Source organism: Calliphora vicina, chromosome 5 (assembly GCF_958450345.1).
Source record: "Calliphora vicina chromosome 5, idCalVici1.1, whole genome shotgun sequence".
Classification (NCBI taxonomy): domain Eukaryota; kingdom Metazoa; phylum Arthropoda; class Insecta; order Diptera; family Calliphoridae; genus Calliphora; species Calliphora vicina.
In genome coordinates, this window is record NC_088784.1 from 40,445,014 (window position 1) to 40,458,500 (window position 13,487).

Consider the following 13,487-nt stretch of genomic DNA (forward strand, 5'->3'; position numbering starts at 1 on the left):
TAAGACATGGGTTAGTCGTCCAAAAAATGACAAAAACATAAAACGTTTAAACATGGTTGGGGAAATATTATTATATGGGGATGCTTTTCTTGGTATTGCGTTGGTCCAATTTATTGGATTAAAGAAAATATGGATAAGCACTTGTATGTAAATATTTTGGAGAATGTTATAAAGCCACATGCAGAATGGAATATGCCCTTAAAATGGCTCTTCCAGCAAGATAATGACCCAAAGCACACGTCAGGTCTTGCCAAAAAATGGTTTTTATATAACAAAATTCATGTTATGGAATGGCCGTCTCAATAACCAGACTTAAATCCTATGAAAAATAGTAAAAGACAAACTCGGACCTGAAAAATTGAAAAACTAGGAAGAACTTTGGCAGAAAATTCACGAAATATGGTATGCAATTTCCCGATCTACATGCGAAAGTTTGTTAAATTCAATCCCCAAAAGATTTGATGCTGTTATTAGAAATAATTGATATGCAACAAAATATTAAGAAAACAACGAATTCTTATGATGATTTTTTATTTTTAATCATTTTAAGACTGATTGATTCTATTTGAATGTCGCATATTTTATTTAGTCTTTTAGATTTGACATCGTTTTTAACATAAGAATGTGTTATTTTTTTATTTTATTTTTTTCTATTTATTGTTTACGTTATGAGCATTAATATATAATGAACAAATTTTAAATTTTGAAAGAAAATTTTGTAGTTTTACCGCTTTAATCGAATTCATATGTAGTGATTCTATTGTATTGTCCGTCACTGTATATAAGATTGTCATTCCGTTTGGAATTTCCACAATATAATTTTCCGATACTATAAAGTATATATGTGTATTATGGATCCTTATAGATAGCGGAGTCGATTAAGCCATTTCCGTCTATCTGTCTGTTCGTCTGTCTGTTGAAATCAATTTTCTGAAGACCCCAGATATCTTCGGGATCCAAATCTTCAATAACTCTGTCAGTCATACATTCGAGAAGTTTCCTATTTAAGATTAGCAAAATCGGTCCACAAATGGCTGAGATATGAGGAAAAAACCAAGACAACCTCGATTTTTTACCTATTTTTGACATATATCTGGATTATTAAGTCATTAATATAGACAATGGGTCAAAATCGGAAAAAATATTTTTTAAAAAACCAAAAAAAAAATTTTAAAATTTAAAAACTAAAAATTGTTTTTTAAATTTAAAAAAAAAAATAAAAAAAAATTTTTTTCCGAAAAATTAAAAAAACAACTTTGGAAAAAAACTTTGTTTACCTTAAAAATATTTAAAATTTGTATTTTGAAGTATAAAATGGTGAAGGGTATATAAGATTAGGCACAACCGAATATAGCTCTCATACTTGTTCTGTAAAGATACTGTTCTTTTGACAAAAAAAATAATCTTATGTTCAAGAATTTTCAGAAACTACTGTCGATATTTGTAACTCATGCAATTTTGCAGTTAGGGTAATCGAGTTTTTTTAGTTAAAACCGTATTCACAACCGTTCACTTAAGAAATGCAATTTTTCAAATAACTTGAAATCGGTTGGGAAGAATCTTATTTTCTGATTGGATTTGTTTATCAAATATGGTGTTAGTTTTATAATTGCCCAATTCACAACCGAAAAATCGTATTGTCGGATAGACCAATACGAGCCAGATGAGCCTTCAACTCTATATGTCCAGTTAACAAATTTTATAGTCTTCTGAGTGTTGGCTTGAGTTTGGTTTTCCCCAAAGGATATTGGTTGTTCTGCCGACTGGGGAGTTCTGTCCCAATCTTTTAGTTCATCCTTAAAACTAAGGAAGGGTTTGGTGTCTTCCAGATTGACAGTGTTCTACGTGAACTCATCCTGGATAAATTGTCCGTCTTCTTATTAAAATATTTTCGCCATTATGTATTATGAGCTTATTTCATTCTTATAATACATATTCTAAACATATTAATACATATCTAAACAAATTAAAAAAATCTGAAAAATATCACTATTATTATTCCGATTAAACATAATAAATGTTTACTTTTTATTGAAAGTAATAATTACAATAACCCCATCGCGTTTCTGTTTTAAGTCAGAGATGCCCATTTCATAAAACAATTGTGCAAGCTAACCACACACATATTCTTATTCTCTTTGGTTTTGTAGTCACTCAGCCAGCGACGAATGAACATGATAAGCGGGTGTATTACTATTTTTGATTCTTTTTTTTATATTTTTGTTCATGATCACTGAAAGAAATATTTGGATTGTTTTATATATTTAGAACTTTAAAAAATTATTGAAGTTTTGTTTGGTTTTTCACCTCAATTTACTTCTGTGAACAATTTTTTTCAGATTTGAAATGATTTTAATCAAAATATCATAATAAAATAAGCAAAAAAATATTTTAAGTATTTAAAAATTTGTCGAAAATGATTAATATCGAAGTCTCAATTAATGAGCTATGATAATATGTCGCCGACAATTAGATTAAGATTGTTGACTTGATTAATATTAACTAATAAAGCCTTAAACATATTGACATCTTTTATTTAGTTCACTAAACTTTTCTTTCAGTGGAGCTCTTTTTCGTTCACCAACACAAATACAGTTTTAGCTTTGGACATCTCTGTTTAAGTCCAACTTTTTACAATGGCGATTAATTGTTCAGATGTCACGAGAGTGAAGATAAATAAGTTATATTCCTCTCTTTCTATTAGAACTGCCTTTAAGTTATAATTTGGATATTCTAAAAAATTTAAATGAATCATCCCATATTAGGGTTAATCCGCAAATTATAGAACTTTTTAGTTTCTTGCTACATATAGTCAGTTAGCAAAGAAGCATTACGGTTGATACTGAAGCTGAAATGGTATTTTAGGGGTAACGGTCCTAATCCTGATTTTAACGGTAATTATTTACAACGCCTGCAGCCGACTGAAAATGTAGTACAACTCTTATGTATGGACCGATCTTCAATGATATTTTGCCATTTTTATTTAAATCTATTGAATCACTATAAAATATGTTTTTAATTGAGTTTACGTTTAAATCAGTCATGTTCAGAATTATAGACCTACAAACGATGTAGCTCACATTTATGTATATGAATTACAGTCCATATAAAATCATAAAAATCACTAAAACTTCCATTGTTTAACGAACGAAACCTCACAGTATTAAAACTCAATAAAATTCCTTTAAAAATATTATTCAAGTAGTGGCATTTTAAGCTGTATTTTATTGTTCAATTAAGATATAAATTTTAATTAAAGTATTATTTATGAAAATTAAAATAAAAAAAATGAATGCATGTGAATACATTTCTAAATGAAACAACATTTTTATTATGCCAATTAAATACTAAATTAATTCTTGATTTAATTAAATATTTCTCCCAAATGCCACGCAAAAAATTATAAACAAATGCAAAAATCTTTTTATTAAAACAAATGAAAGCAAGACACATAAAATACAAGACGAACTAAATTGATACCCTAAACACAATATAGAATAACTACAAACATTTCAAATCCAAAATAAAAAATTAAAATTGAGATGTTGATGAATTACAATCACTTGATATAAAAATAATTAATAAACCACACAAAGAAAGAAACCCAAAGCAATAAATTGTGCAAGTGGGGAAATTTAAAGAAAATTTGCATGTTTACGGCGCATGTTATCATCAAAGCCATCATTGCGCCATCATGGTCAGCGTCAACGCCATTGTAATCATTATGGTCACACATTCCCATTAATGCTCAAATTAATGACAACATATAAATGAGCAAATCCAATTAATTTGCCACCTTTTATAAAACAATTTAATGATAATGTTTCATCAAATTACAAACTGCCAATACAATGTGAACCCAGCAAAAAAAAAATTAAAACAAAAAGTGAAAGAAAAACTTTATGGTAATCTACTGGAATTTTCTCCTTTTTTTATGAAAGAAGAATGTGTCTGTCTGTCTGTCCGTCCCCCTGACCACACTGACTGTCATTAAACATGTAACGAAAATTACCATCATTACATAGTGCCTCACAGCTAAACGGCAGACAGACAGTCAAGTCGGTTGTTGTCCAGGGAAACGAGTATCAGAAGTTAATTAGTGATTATGTTTATAATGGCTAAACAATTATAACAGGCCTTTGGGAGAGAAAGAAACTCTTGTAAATAGCCACAGTGTCAAATTCATTTGGCTGCCGTTGGTCTATGGTTTTGTCCGTCCCGAGTTCAGTGTCCCAAATAAGTTTGTCATTAGACAATTCAATTTCACACATATTTAACTATATATTTCAATGTGAATAGGATTTGGTTAAATTAAAATGTATTTGCAATTTCGGTTAAAACATGTTTTCAATCAAATACAATTACTTTGGAACAAAATGTTTGTCTAGTTCCCTTCCTGTCATGGTCATTACCAAAAAAAAAAAAATAATTTGTATATGAATTTGAGATTTTGAAATTCAATGTTCATTTATATTTATTGCTGTTCACTGCTAAAAGGAACATGGAGCTGTAAATAGACTTTTCCAACATATTCGAGTCGATTCTGGTGAAATGGAGAAATGAAAAAAAACTTTTTATTTTCGTTTTCATAAGAACTTTATATTATCATTTCACAATTACACAAATTGTGATTCGCGTTCATTCCATTTTAGCCGTGAAACTTTTGTATCTTTATTAATAAAATGTAAAAGTCAAATGCAGATGTCGAAGCTTAGCAGTAAAAACAATTTGTAATTTTTGAATTTATTTATCACTTTTTCACTAAAAGAGAATCAGAAACTCTATGAAAATATGAAAAAAAACTTTTCATTTCACCGTTTCACAAAACCAGAATCGACCCTCAGTATATTTGAAGAATTATCCTCAGACATTTGCTTACATTTATTGCAACTTTCCATTTCCATTTATCGCAACTAGATTTTTTCTTTTCCCGCACTTTTTTATGAATGTAGACTTCGTTAAAAATCTAAAAATTGTCTTTGGTTTTAAAATGTAATTGAATACAAATAAAAAAATCCAATACAAATTTAATATAAAGAGATAACTGACTCGTTTTCTAATTTAGGTTATATAATAGCCTGTCTTTAATTTAATTTTGGTTTTTTCCAAAAAATTTCGTTTTACTTTTTGTGAATTAAGCAAAATACTAAAATAAATCCGCTTTCGATCGAAATTGAATTCTGTGACGCACAGAACATTCACGAGTTTTTGGAATAATTTGAATAATGAGCTTGTTATTGGTCTATTTGGGTTAAATATTCTTCTGCATTTGTTTTGGAGCTTTAAGGATCTTTTAGAGAAATTCAAGTTCAAAAAATATCTCAAAACAAAGAAAAAAATAATTCCCGGGAATTCTCGCACAATTTCTCGGGATTTCGGGATTGAATATTTTGCGGAATTCCCTTGAAAAACTCTAATTGCCACCTATATAAGCTTTATTTTCGTGCGTCGTGATATGTATGTATGTCGAATTTCACAACGACTTAAGTTTTGAATTACTTGCTGAGCACTATTTATACGGCTGGAATTGTCAACTTTAGAACGACCGCTTTTGTCCCATAAGCTTCCCAGGTAAAAAAATGATTCTACCTCATCAAGTTCCTGACCGCGTAAGTTGAAGACATGCTCATTATTCAAGTTTATTCGCATGGCTTTCGTTTAACCCAGCCGTGAAGTAGTTTCCAGTATCAGCGTCCGTTTAGATTGCGTATGTGATTAGGTGTGGGTGAATAGACAAATATCAATCCCATAGTCGAGGTCCTCCCGTCTACCTTGGACACCCCACGTAATTCCCCTTCTGTGGCGTGCTGCCTCTTTCATTACGACATCGAGTACGCAATTAAAGAGAAGCACTCTCCATTCTACAGACTCCGCTACTATTACTATCAGGCTATTAACCTGCTCGAAACAGTATTTGTGGGCACGGAAACCAGCTTGCTCCTTTCTGTGCCCAGGAAGAAATGTTGTTATTCGTTTGTTTAAAATACTCGATCCGTTATGTCTTCTTTTTGTTGTAGGTTAAGGATTATTCCTTCTACAATTTCATATGTAGAACATACAAATATAGTTATTACATAAATTTTAAATATTTTCTGAGAAATATTTGGGGTATTCACACGGTCTGATATTAGCCATACTGCGAAGGGTTTTGCTTGTCTGCAGATACACCAGAGTCTCTGGCGGGAATGGAACCCACAACCCTCAGATTAATAGTCCAGCACACTAACGTCTATTCTATCAGGTTTGCACCGATTCTCTTGTCACATCACGATTAAGGCGGTTGTGTAATTGTTGACACAAATCTTTGGTCTCCAAGTTTTATCACTAATCCATTCTTTGCGAGATTAGCTGTTTGATGTTCTCCTGCTGAGAGGTTAAAGATCTTTTTTTGTATCCTCCCAACCACGATCTATATTATTGTTTCCGTTATTAGATTGTAACGATGCTTTCAGGACGCCCAATAGGGTCTTTGAGTCTACCAATGTTATATTTTTTTGGGGATTTTTTTATTGTTTCTAATAGCAGCAATTTAAAGGAGAAATTTTGCAAGTAGTAGATTATGATCACTTGAGATATCAGCTCCTCTCTTATTATGGACATCTCGCCATTTTCGGCTAATAATGATCTAAAAACTTAGAATTATAAATATCAATATCAAAAGCTTATCAACTAAAGTGAGAAGGTTATATATAAGTTTGTCATTCCGTTTGTAATTTAAACAATATAATTTTTAGACCCTATAAAGTATATATTCTGGATACCTATATATATAGCGGAGTCGATTAAGCCATGTCCGTCTGTCTGTCCGTCTGTTGAAATCAATTTTCTGAAGACCCCAGATATCTTCGGGATCCAAATCTTCAATAAATCTGTCAGACATGCTTCCGAGAAGTTTCCTATTTAAAATCGGTCCACAATTGGCTGAGATATGAGGAAAAAACAGCACAACCTCGATTTTTTACCTACTTTTGACCTAAATCTAAGTCATTAATATAAAAAATATGGATATCCCAAAAAAAAAATTTTTTTATAATTTAAATAATTAAAAAAAAAATTTAAATTTAAAAAAAAAATAATTTTAAAATAACAATTCGAAATTTTTTTTTTCTAAAAAAATAAAAAAAACAACTTTGGAAAAAAAATTTTTGTTTACCTAAAAATATTTAAAATTTGTATTTTGAAGTGTAATTTAGTGAAGGGTATATAAGATTTGGCATAGCCGAATATAGCTCTCTTACTTGTTGTTAGTAAATATTGTTCTAAGGCAACCAATGTTGTGTTATTTGTATTTGAGAAGTAATTTTTTCATAAATCCACCCTAATTTTATATTTTCTTTAATTCAATTTCTCGATTGAGATATTCATAAAGAAATAAATTTTTTGAAAAACTGGAAGCTGCATAATTGGTTTTCATGATAAATTTTATTTCAATATTTGACTGATGTTTTCATTTATATGGAGACATCTAATTTATCATCACACATATCAAAATTGTAATTGAATTTAATTTAGAATAATTAATTGAAAGCAATGTTAAAAGATAATATTACAATTATGAATTGCGTGTCACATGTAAAAATATTATTTAAATTAAACTGAAATATCAAGTGATTTTTGTTTGTAACTAGTGTTGTATGTGTAAACAAAATTTAGCAATTGTTTCTGTCAAGAAAATTCATAAATTAAAAATGATTATGCCTGTGGAAATAAGATTTAGGAATGATGAAGTATGTATGTATTTTGTAATATTAATTAAATTGAGTTAAACATTATGACAATTGTACACACACAGAACGATAGAACCTAAAACACTTGTAAGGACAATGAATTCGATTGTTTGAACGAATCTGTCTTCTCCCAGCATTGGGAACAAAGTATTCAAAACTAGTGACCAAAATAAACAATTTTTTTTATTTAATTAATTAAAAATATACGCTATATTGAATCACACAAAAACACATTAATATGTACCCTCACAATATGTGGTTTGTGGCACTGTTGCATGTCCACTTTAGCATTTTAGTTGTTCAGGCAATGGGTTTGCAACGGGGTAGCCGTAGTTGCAGTAGTTAATATTTTAACTACGCTAGTAGTACAATCCTCTGGCGACAAGTTAAGTAAAATGATATGACCAATGAAGAGAAATCATAAAACCGTATCAAAATGCAACTTTTTTGCTTTTGTATGTGGCATTATTTTAATTTTAAATTTATTTAACAAAATATACAAACTTGACATTTGTTTTAAGCTTGGGAAATTGTCAACAGCAGCAGCAAAAAAAAAATAGAGACAACAAAATATAAAACGCAGCATAAATAAACAAATCCCAAGTGGAAACAACGTCCACGATGATGATGATGACGATGATATTCATCGAATATGTATCCAAGTGAGTGTTTGCTTAATAAAAACTTGTCATAAAATGGCTAGAAAAACGAAATAAAAATAAATAATAAACATCACAGTGAACAAAACAAGAGTGTAGCATGCATCACGGATTTTAAGATCACCTGTGGTTAAATCGTAAGATAAAAACATTTGTAAGCAAATCTTAATGATTAAGGCGAGGCAAGGCGAAATAATACAAGGCTGGCGAATTGCTGTAGGCTTAGTATGCAAATGGAAACACTTGGTGACCAAAAAAAGTTATGTGTTAAATATTATGAACTTCAGATCTGATTTTAAGATATCTTTCCGATACTCTCAATACAACACTATTTTGGTGTTAATCAAGTAATATTTGTTTAGTTATTTTTTTTACCATTTAATCGTGTCCCTTTAACCCGGTATTGCCCAGAACTTTTTTTGTTTTGTATTTTGATCAAAAGATGTATACTCATGTATTTTGCCCTTCTGAGCACGAAAATGAGGTCGATTTTTCAATAAATTGTTTAGTTTTTCCGGAAAACGTGAAAAACTAGCGTTGCCATATGGTAATCCTGGGTCGCCTAGGGTACAGGTTTTTTTCGAAAAAAAAAATATTATTTTTGGATATGCTTAAAAAAAAACGATGTTTCAAACATGTTTATTGAAATTAAAAATAAAGAAAATAATTCATTTTTGTGAAAAGAAGGAAAAAAAAATTTTGAACTTATGTAAATCATGGTTTGGTATGGTAACTTGCAAAACACTTTACGCAAAGCCCAACGTTGCATTTTACACATGCTGTTCTTCCGTTAACTTTGCATCGATCACCAGCACAGTGTCTACGATTTGATGGTACTACAAAATGTCCAATTTGATCATAACGGAGAGTGTGTTCGACCTCGACCCGGCTGTTGTGCATATCTGTGGGAGGTCATAGGACCAGATGTTTTGGCTTTTGTACCATAATGTTTGCAGTAGTATACTGCAAGTTGTTTTCGAAACTCAAGCTGAGTCATTGTCGGTTGGTCTTTTCGATAAAGCTGCCAAGCATTTTGAATACAAGCATCTATGAGCCAGGTAAAAATACTAGACCACCACTTCTTTCCTCTATATGCGATTCGATATTGAGCCAAATTTTGGTCCAATCGATCTACTCCGCACATATATTTGTTGTATTCCGTGATTGCAAGAGGACGGGGTACATTTATTTTAGCTCCCCTTTCCTTAGAATAACGTTGTGCCATGGACTTCGGATTTTCGCCAAAGCAAGTAGATAACATGCAGACAACACTATTATCTTTCCACTTCACCAAACGAATACCTGTGCTTTTCATCTCAATCGATTCGGAATAACCTCTTTCCATCGACTTGAAAGTTTTTTTATGTGCTAGTGGACAGCTTGCTGGAATGCGATTTTCACGTATTGTTCCCGTAGCATTATATCCGCATGATTTCAAATAAGCCAACAAAGGATAGCTGGTAAATAAATTATCAAAATAAAATGAAAATGGTAGCAATTTCATTTCATCGGAGAAATCATCAATCATGTTTACTAATGGAGCCGCGCATTTTCCAAATTTGGCTTCATATTCAGAATTGGACCGAGGATTCTTTCCCTGGTAAATTTCGAAGTACACCAGATACCCCGATGGAGTGCAAAGAGACCAAACTTTATATCCAAACCGTAATGGCTTGCCTTTAATGAACTGCTTGCAACCATGTCTACCAAAATAGGCTATCATACTTTCATCGAAGGATAGGTTTTGTTCAGTATGAAAATTGCTTTTAGGTGGTCTGTAAGAGGACGCAATTTCCACATTTTATCGAAATTTGCGCCCTCTTTCGAAGGGGCCTTGGAATTATCTTCGAAGTGAAGACACTGCAAAATCTCTTGAAAACGATTCCGACGCATGGTGCTACTTACAAGATTGTTGCGAATGACTTCATCCTGACTCCACAAATTCCTAAAATTGGAGTGATAATTGAAGCCCGTTACTATCAGTATGCCGATAAATGCGCGCAGTTCACCGACTGTTATATTTGGATTCGGTCTATTATGTTCACAAATGTGTGTCAATATTGCATCATCAAAAAACTTTTCGAATTGTTGATGTGGTAGTAAGTCACGACAATCCTCATAATTTGCAGCTGGAAAAATGGGAACAAGATATGATGAATTATTCTTTATCCACTGGAATAACGTTTCCTTGTTTCCTGGCGGTAATGCAACATTAGAAGGTTTTGGTTGTACTTTACGTAACCGCTTTCTATCCGGCGATGCTGTACGCTTTGATGTTGTTGGTTGATCCCCCATATCTTGAGATATGTCTTCTACAATAATAGAGTGTAATTCTTCCTCATTTGGGGCTAACGAATTCAAGATTAAAAAAATTAAACCAATTATAAACTTAAATTTTTTCAAACATGCCTCCAAGTTCATCTTCTTCATCAATGTTTTGTAAATGGCGTCCACTAGCCATTACAAGTTCACAGCCACCTTTTAGCTGACCCGGGCAAACATTATCTGGAACTCCATCACATTCTTCTTCAGCATCATCTTCGCCAGATATGTTTCCATCTATAGGAGGTTCGATGTAAATGGCAGTTGGTAAATCGGTAAGCTCATTATCATCTTCAGCTTCATCAAGCTCTTGAATATAATCGAGCATTTGTTGTAATGACAAACCCCTAAGACCGCAAAATTTATGAAATGACAACAAAATATTAATAACTATACAAGAAATGTGCAAAACATCTCAGAAATTCATATGAAACGCGAATAATTAAACCTGTACCCTAGGCGACCCACGATTACCATATGGTAACGCCTTGAAAACAATATAAAAAAATAGTACAAGGAAATAAATTTTCTTAATAAATTAAATCACGTTTCATAGTTTATTTCTTTAGCTACTAACGGATATAGTTTTTATTAAAATTCGTTAAAAAATTATTACTTAAAATGAGTACTTACCGACGTGCCATGTCTTAAAACGGAAAATTTAATTTTTTTTTTTTGTGACCACAATTGAAGATGCTATAACTTCGGTAACTTAACTCAGAATAAAAAAAAATACACTTGTTTGGCAAACAACAAATGTTTTACATTAATCTGAATGTCTTTCTTTTACTTCTGTTATTTCTTTTTAGATTAATTCGTGAAAATATAACGGCATATTTTGCGTTACCATATGGTAACCGTGGGTTATTTCGGGTTAAATACAAATATGTTGTCCTCCGGAAGGATCATAATCATTTTTTGACACTCGCCATTTCACTTTTAATAATTCAGAAGAAACTTCCGATTATATCAGATGTTCACTGGATACAATACCCTATTTAACTCTAATAGGGCTATCTTTCCAAAAGTCTCTATTGGCTGGCTATTTAAAATCACTTTTGGGATCCACACCAACAACAGTTTACATAAAATTTGGCTTACAGATTGTTCAGTTCGCACCAGTTCCAATCGAGCCGCATTTCAATGTGATCATCTTTGTAAAGCCAAAACGTATGTCCAAGTGAGCGGTTTTGCTAGAAGGAAGTGAGATGACACAGAAATTATCGATACCAGATTCGTGTAAAACTCCCTTGTTATTTTCGCCGTATTAGTGATACTGTTGAATGCCTCGCCATTCAGAGAAGCCCGGTAATCCCGAACCAGTTTCGATGTGGTATAAATACCGCTCATTGATTTAAGCAGCTTGACAGTCTGTCTAAATTCGTATGTCTCTGGCAGATATGTGATAGTACTGTAGCCAGTTTGCCACCCGTTTTATCGCTGAAACCTCAACCTTAAGATCACTATATTCATCATTAAGTCTAAAAGGAATTTTGATTCCAAACTCCTCAATGAAGATGTCATCATCAACCCTCCATCACCTCCGTGAAAAAACTCAAACTGGTCGCATCTGAGGAGGAAAGCTTTAAAATATCCTCAGAACCAAATTCCATTGTGAAGATGATATTTTTACAAGGTAGATAAAACGATCTCTAGTATATGTCCTCGTTCACTTTGGGAGTCCCCCTGAGGGATAACCTCGCCTCCGAGTGTACATCTGATGATTGCCCGATATCAACCCTATGTTTGATATCGGGCAATCATGGGGCGCGAAACGGACTACATAATACCTACACCGAATTTTGATAAAACATTTAAGATTTAAGATCAGAATACTGTCCTAATGATGACTGAATCTCGAAAATTCGACTATACATATCTACTTGGATAGCCTTGCAACAATCAAGGCTCAACGTTATTAGGTCTTCTCAATTGTATCAAATCACTGGCACAACTGACACAACATCACGTCGAGTTGATATGGGTTCCAGGACATGAGGGCATCCGGGGAAATGAAATATCTGATGAATGCGCAACCAACGCAAAGGGATATTCACACCCCCTTGGTGACAGTATAGAAATTGATAGATGAACGGGCTTTGAGCGAAACGGAACTTAGGTGGTCAAATATCAGCACTTGTAGAATATCCAGAATGCTCTGGCCCAATCTGACAGGTGATAGAACTAGGACACTTTTGCCTCTTAGTAGGAATTCGATTAGGCTTTTTACGGGTATAATTACTGGGCAATGTTACGTATGGGTTACCCACGTTATAGCTATTGTATCTTGGTAGAGCTCTTTTCCATGATCTGGACTGACTCAGAGATTTTTTAGAAGTACCGGCTGGTTCATACGGGGACCACAGGAATCACATAGTCAACGAAATTAGAGAAGGAAACTATGCTCACTTTATGTATGAATTGTCAGCATAAGGAAATAGTATTTCTAAGGGTACCACAATGGGCGACAAGGCCTCCGAGTGAACTCGCTAACTTGCGAGCAATCCACGTAACCTAACCTACAAAACCAGTAATTGATCATTCCATCGGTTACAGAAAAGCCTTGCATTTACAGGCAGATTCAACAGTATTAACCCTCCGTTAGTCGTAATCATTTTCGGTCGAGACTAGTCGCAATGTATCAATAAAAAAGGCGCCTTTGAAAATAATCTCTTTACTTTTTTTTTCGAAAACAAAAACAATATTAAATTCAAAGTATTTAAAAGAGTAATAAAAATAGATTTTTATAAAAAAATAGCTTAAAATAGGGAGCTTAAAC

The 13,487-nt window shown here is 32.5% G+C and overlaps 2 protein-coding genes across 4 annotated transcripts in view; both read right to left on the reverse strand.

Moving 5' to 3' along the window:
* Positions 1–13,487, reverse strand: part of mrj — a 160,481-nt gene that overhangs the window by 90,869 nt on the left and 56,125 nt on the right. The gene's annotated exons all lie outside the window — the stretch shown is intronic.
* LOC135961186 (piggyBac transposable element-derived protein 3-like) lies at positions 9,243–9,914 on the reverse strand. The gene has a single exon (XM_065512682.1). The coding sequence runs from the start codon at positions 9,912–9,914 to the stop codon at positions 9,243–9,245; it is 672 nt and encodes a 223-aa protein (XP_065368754.1).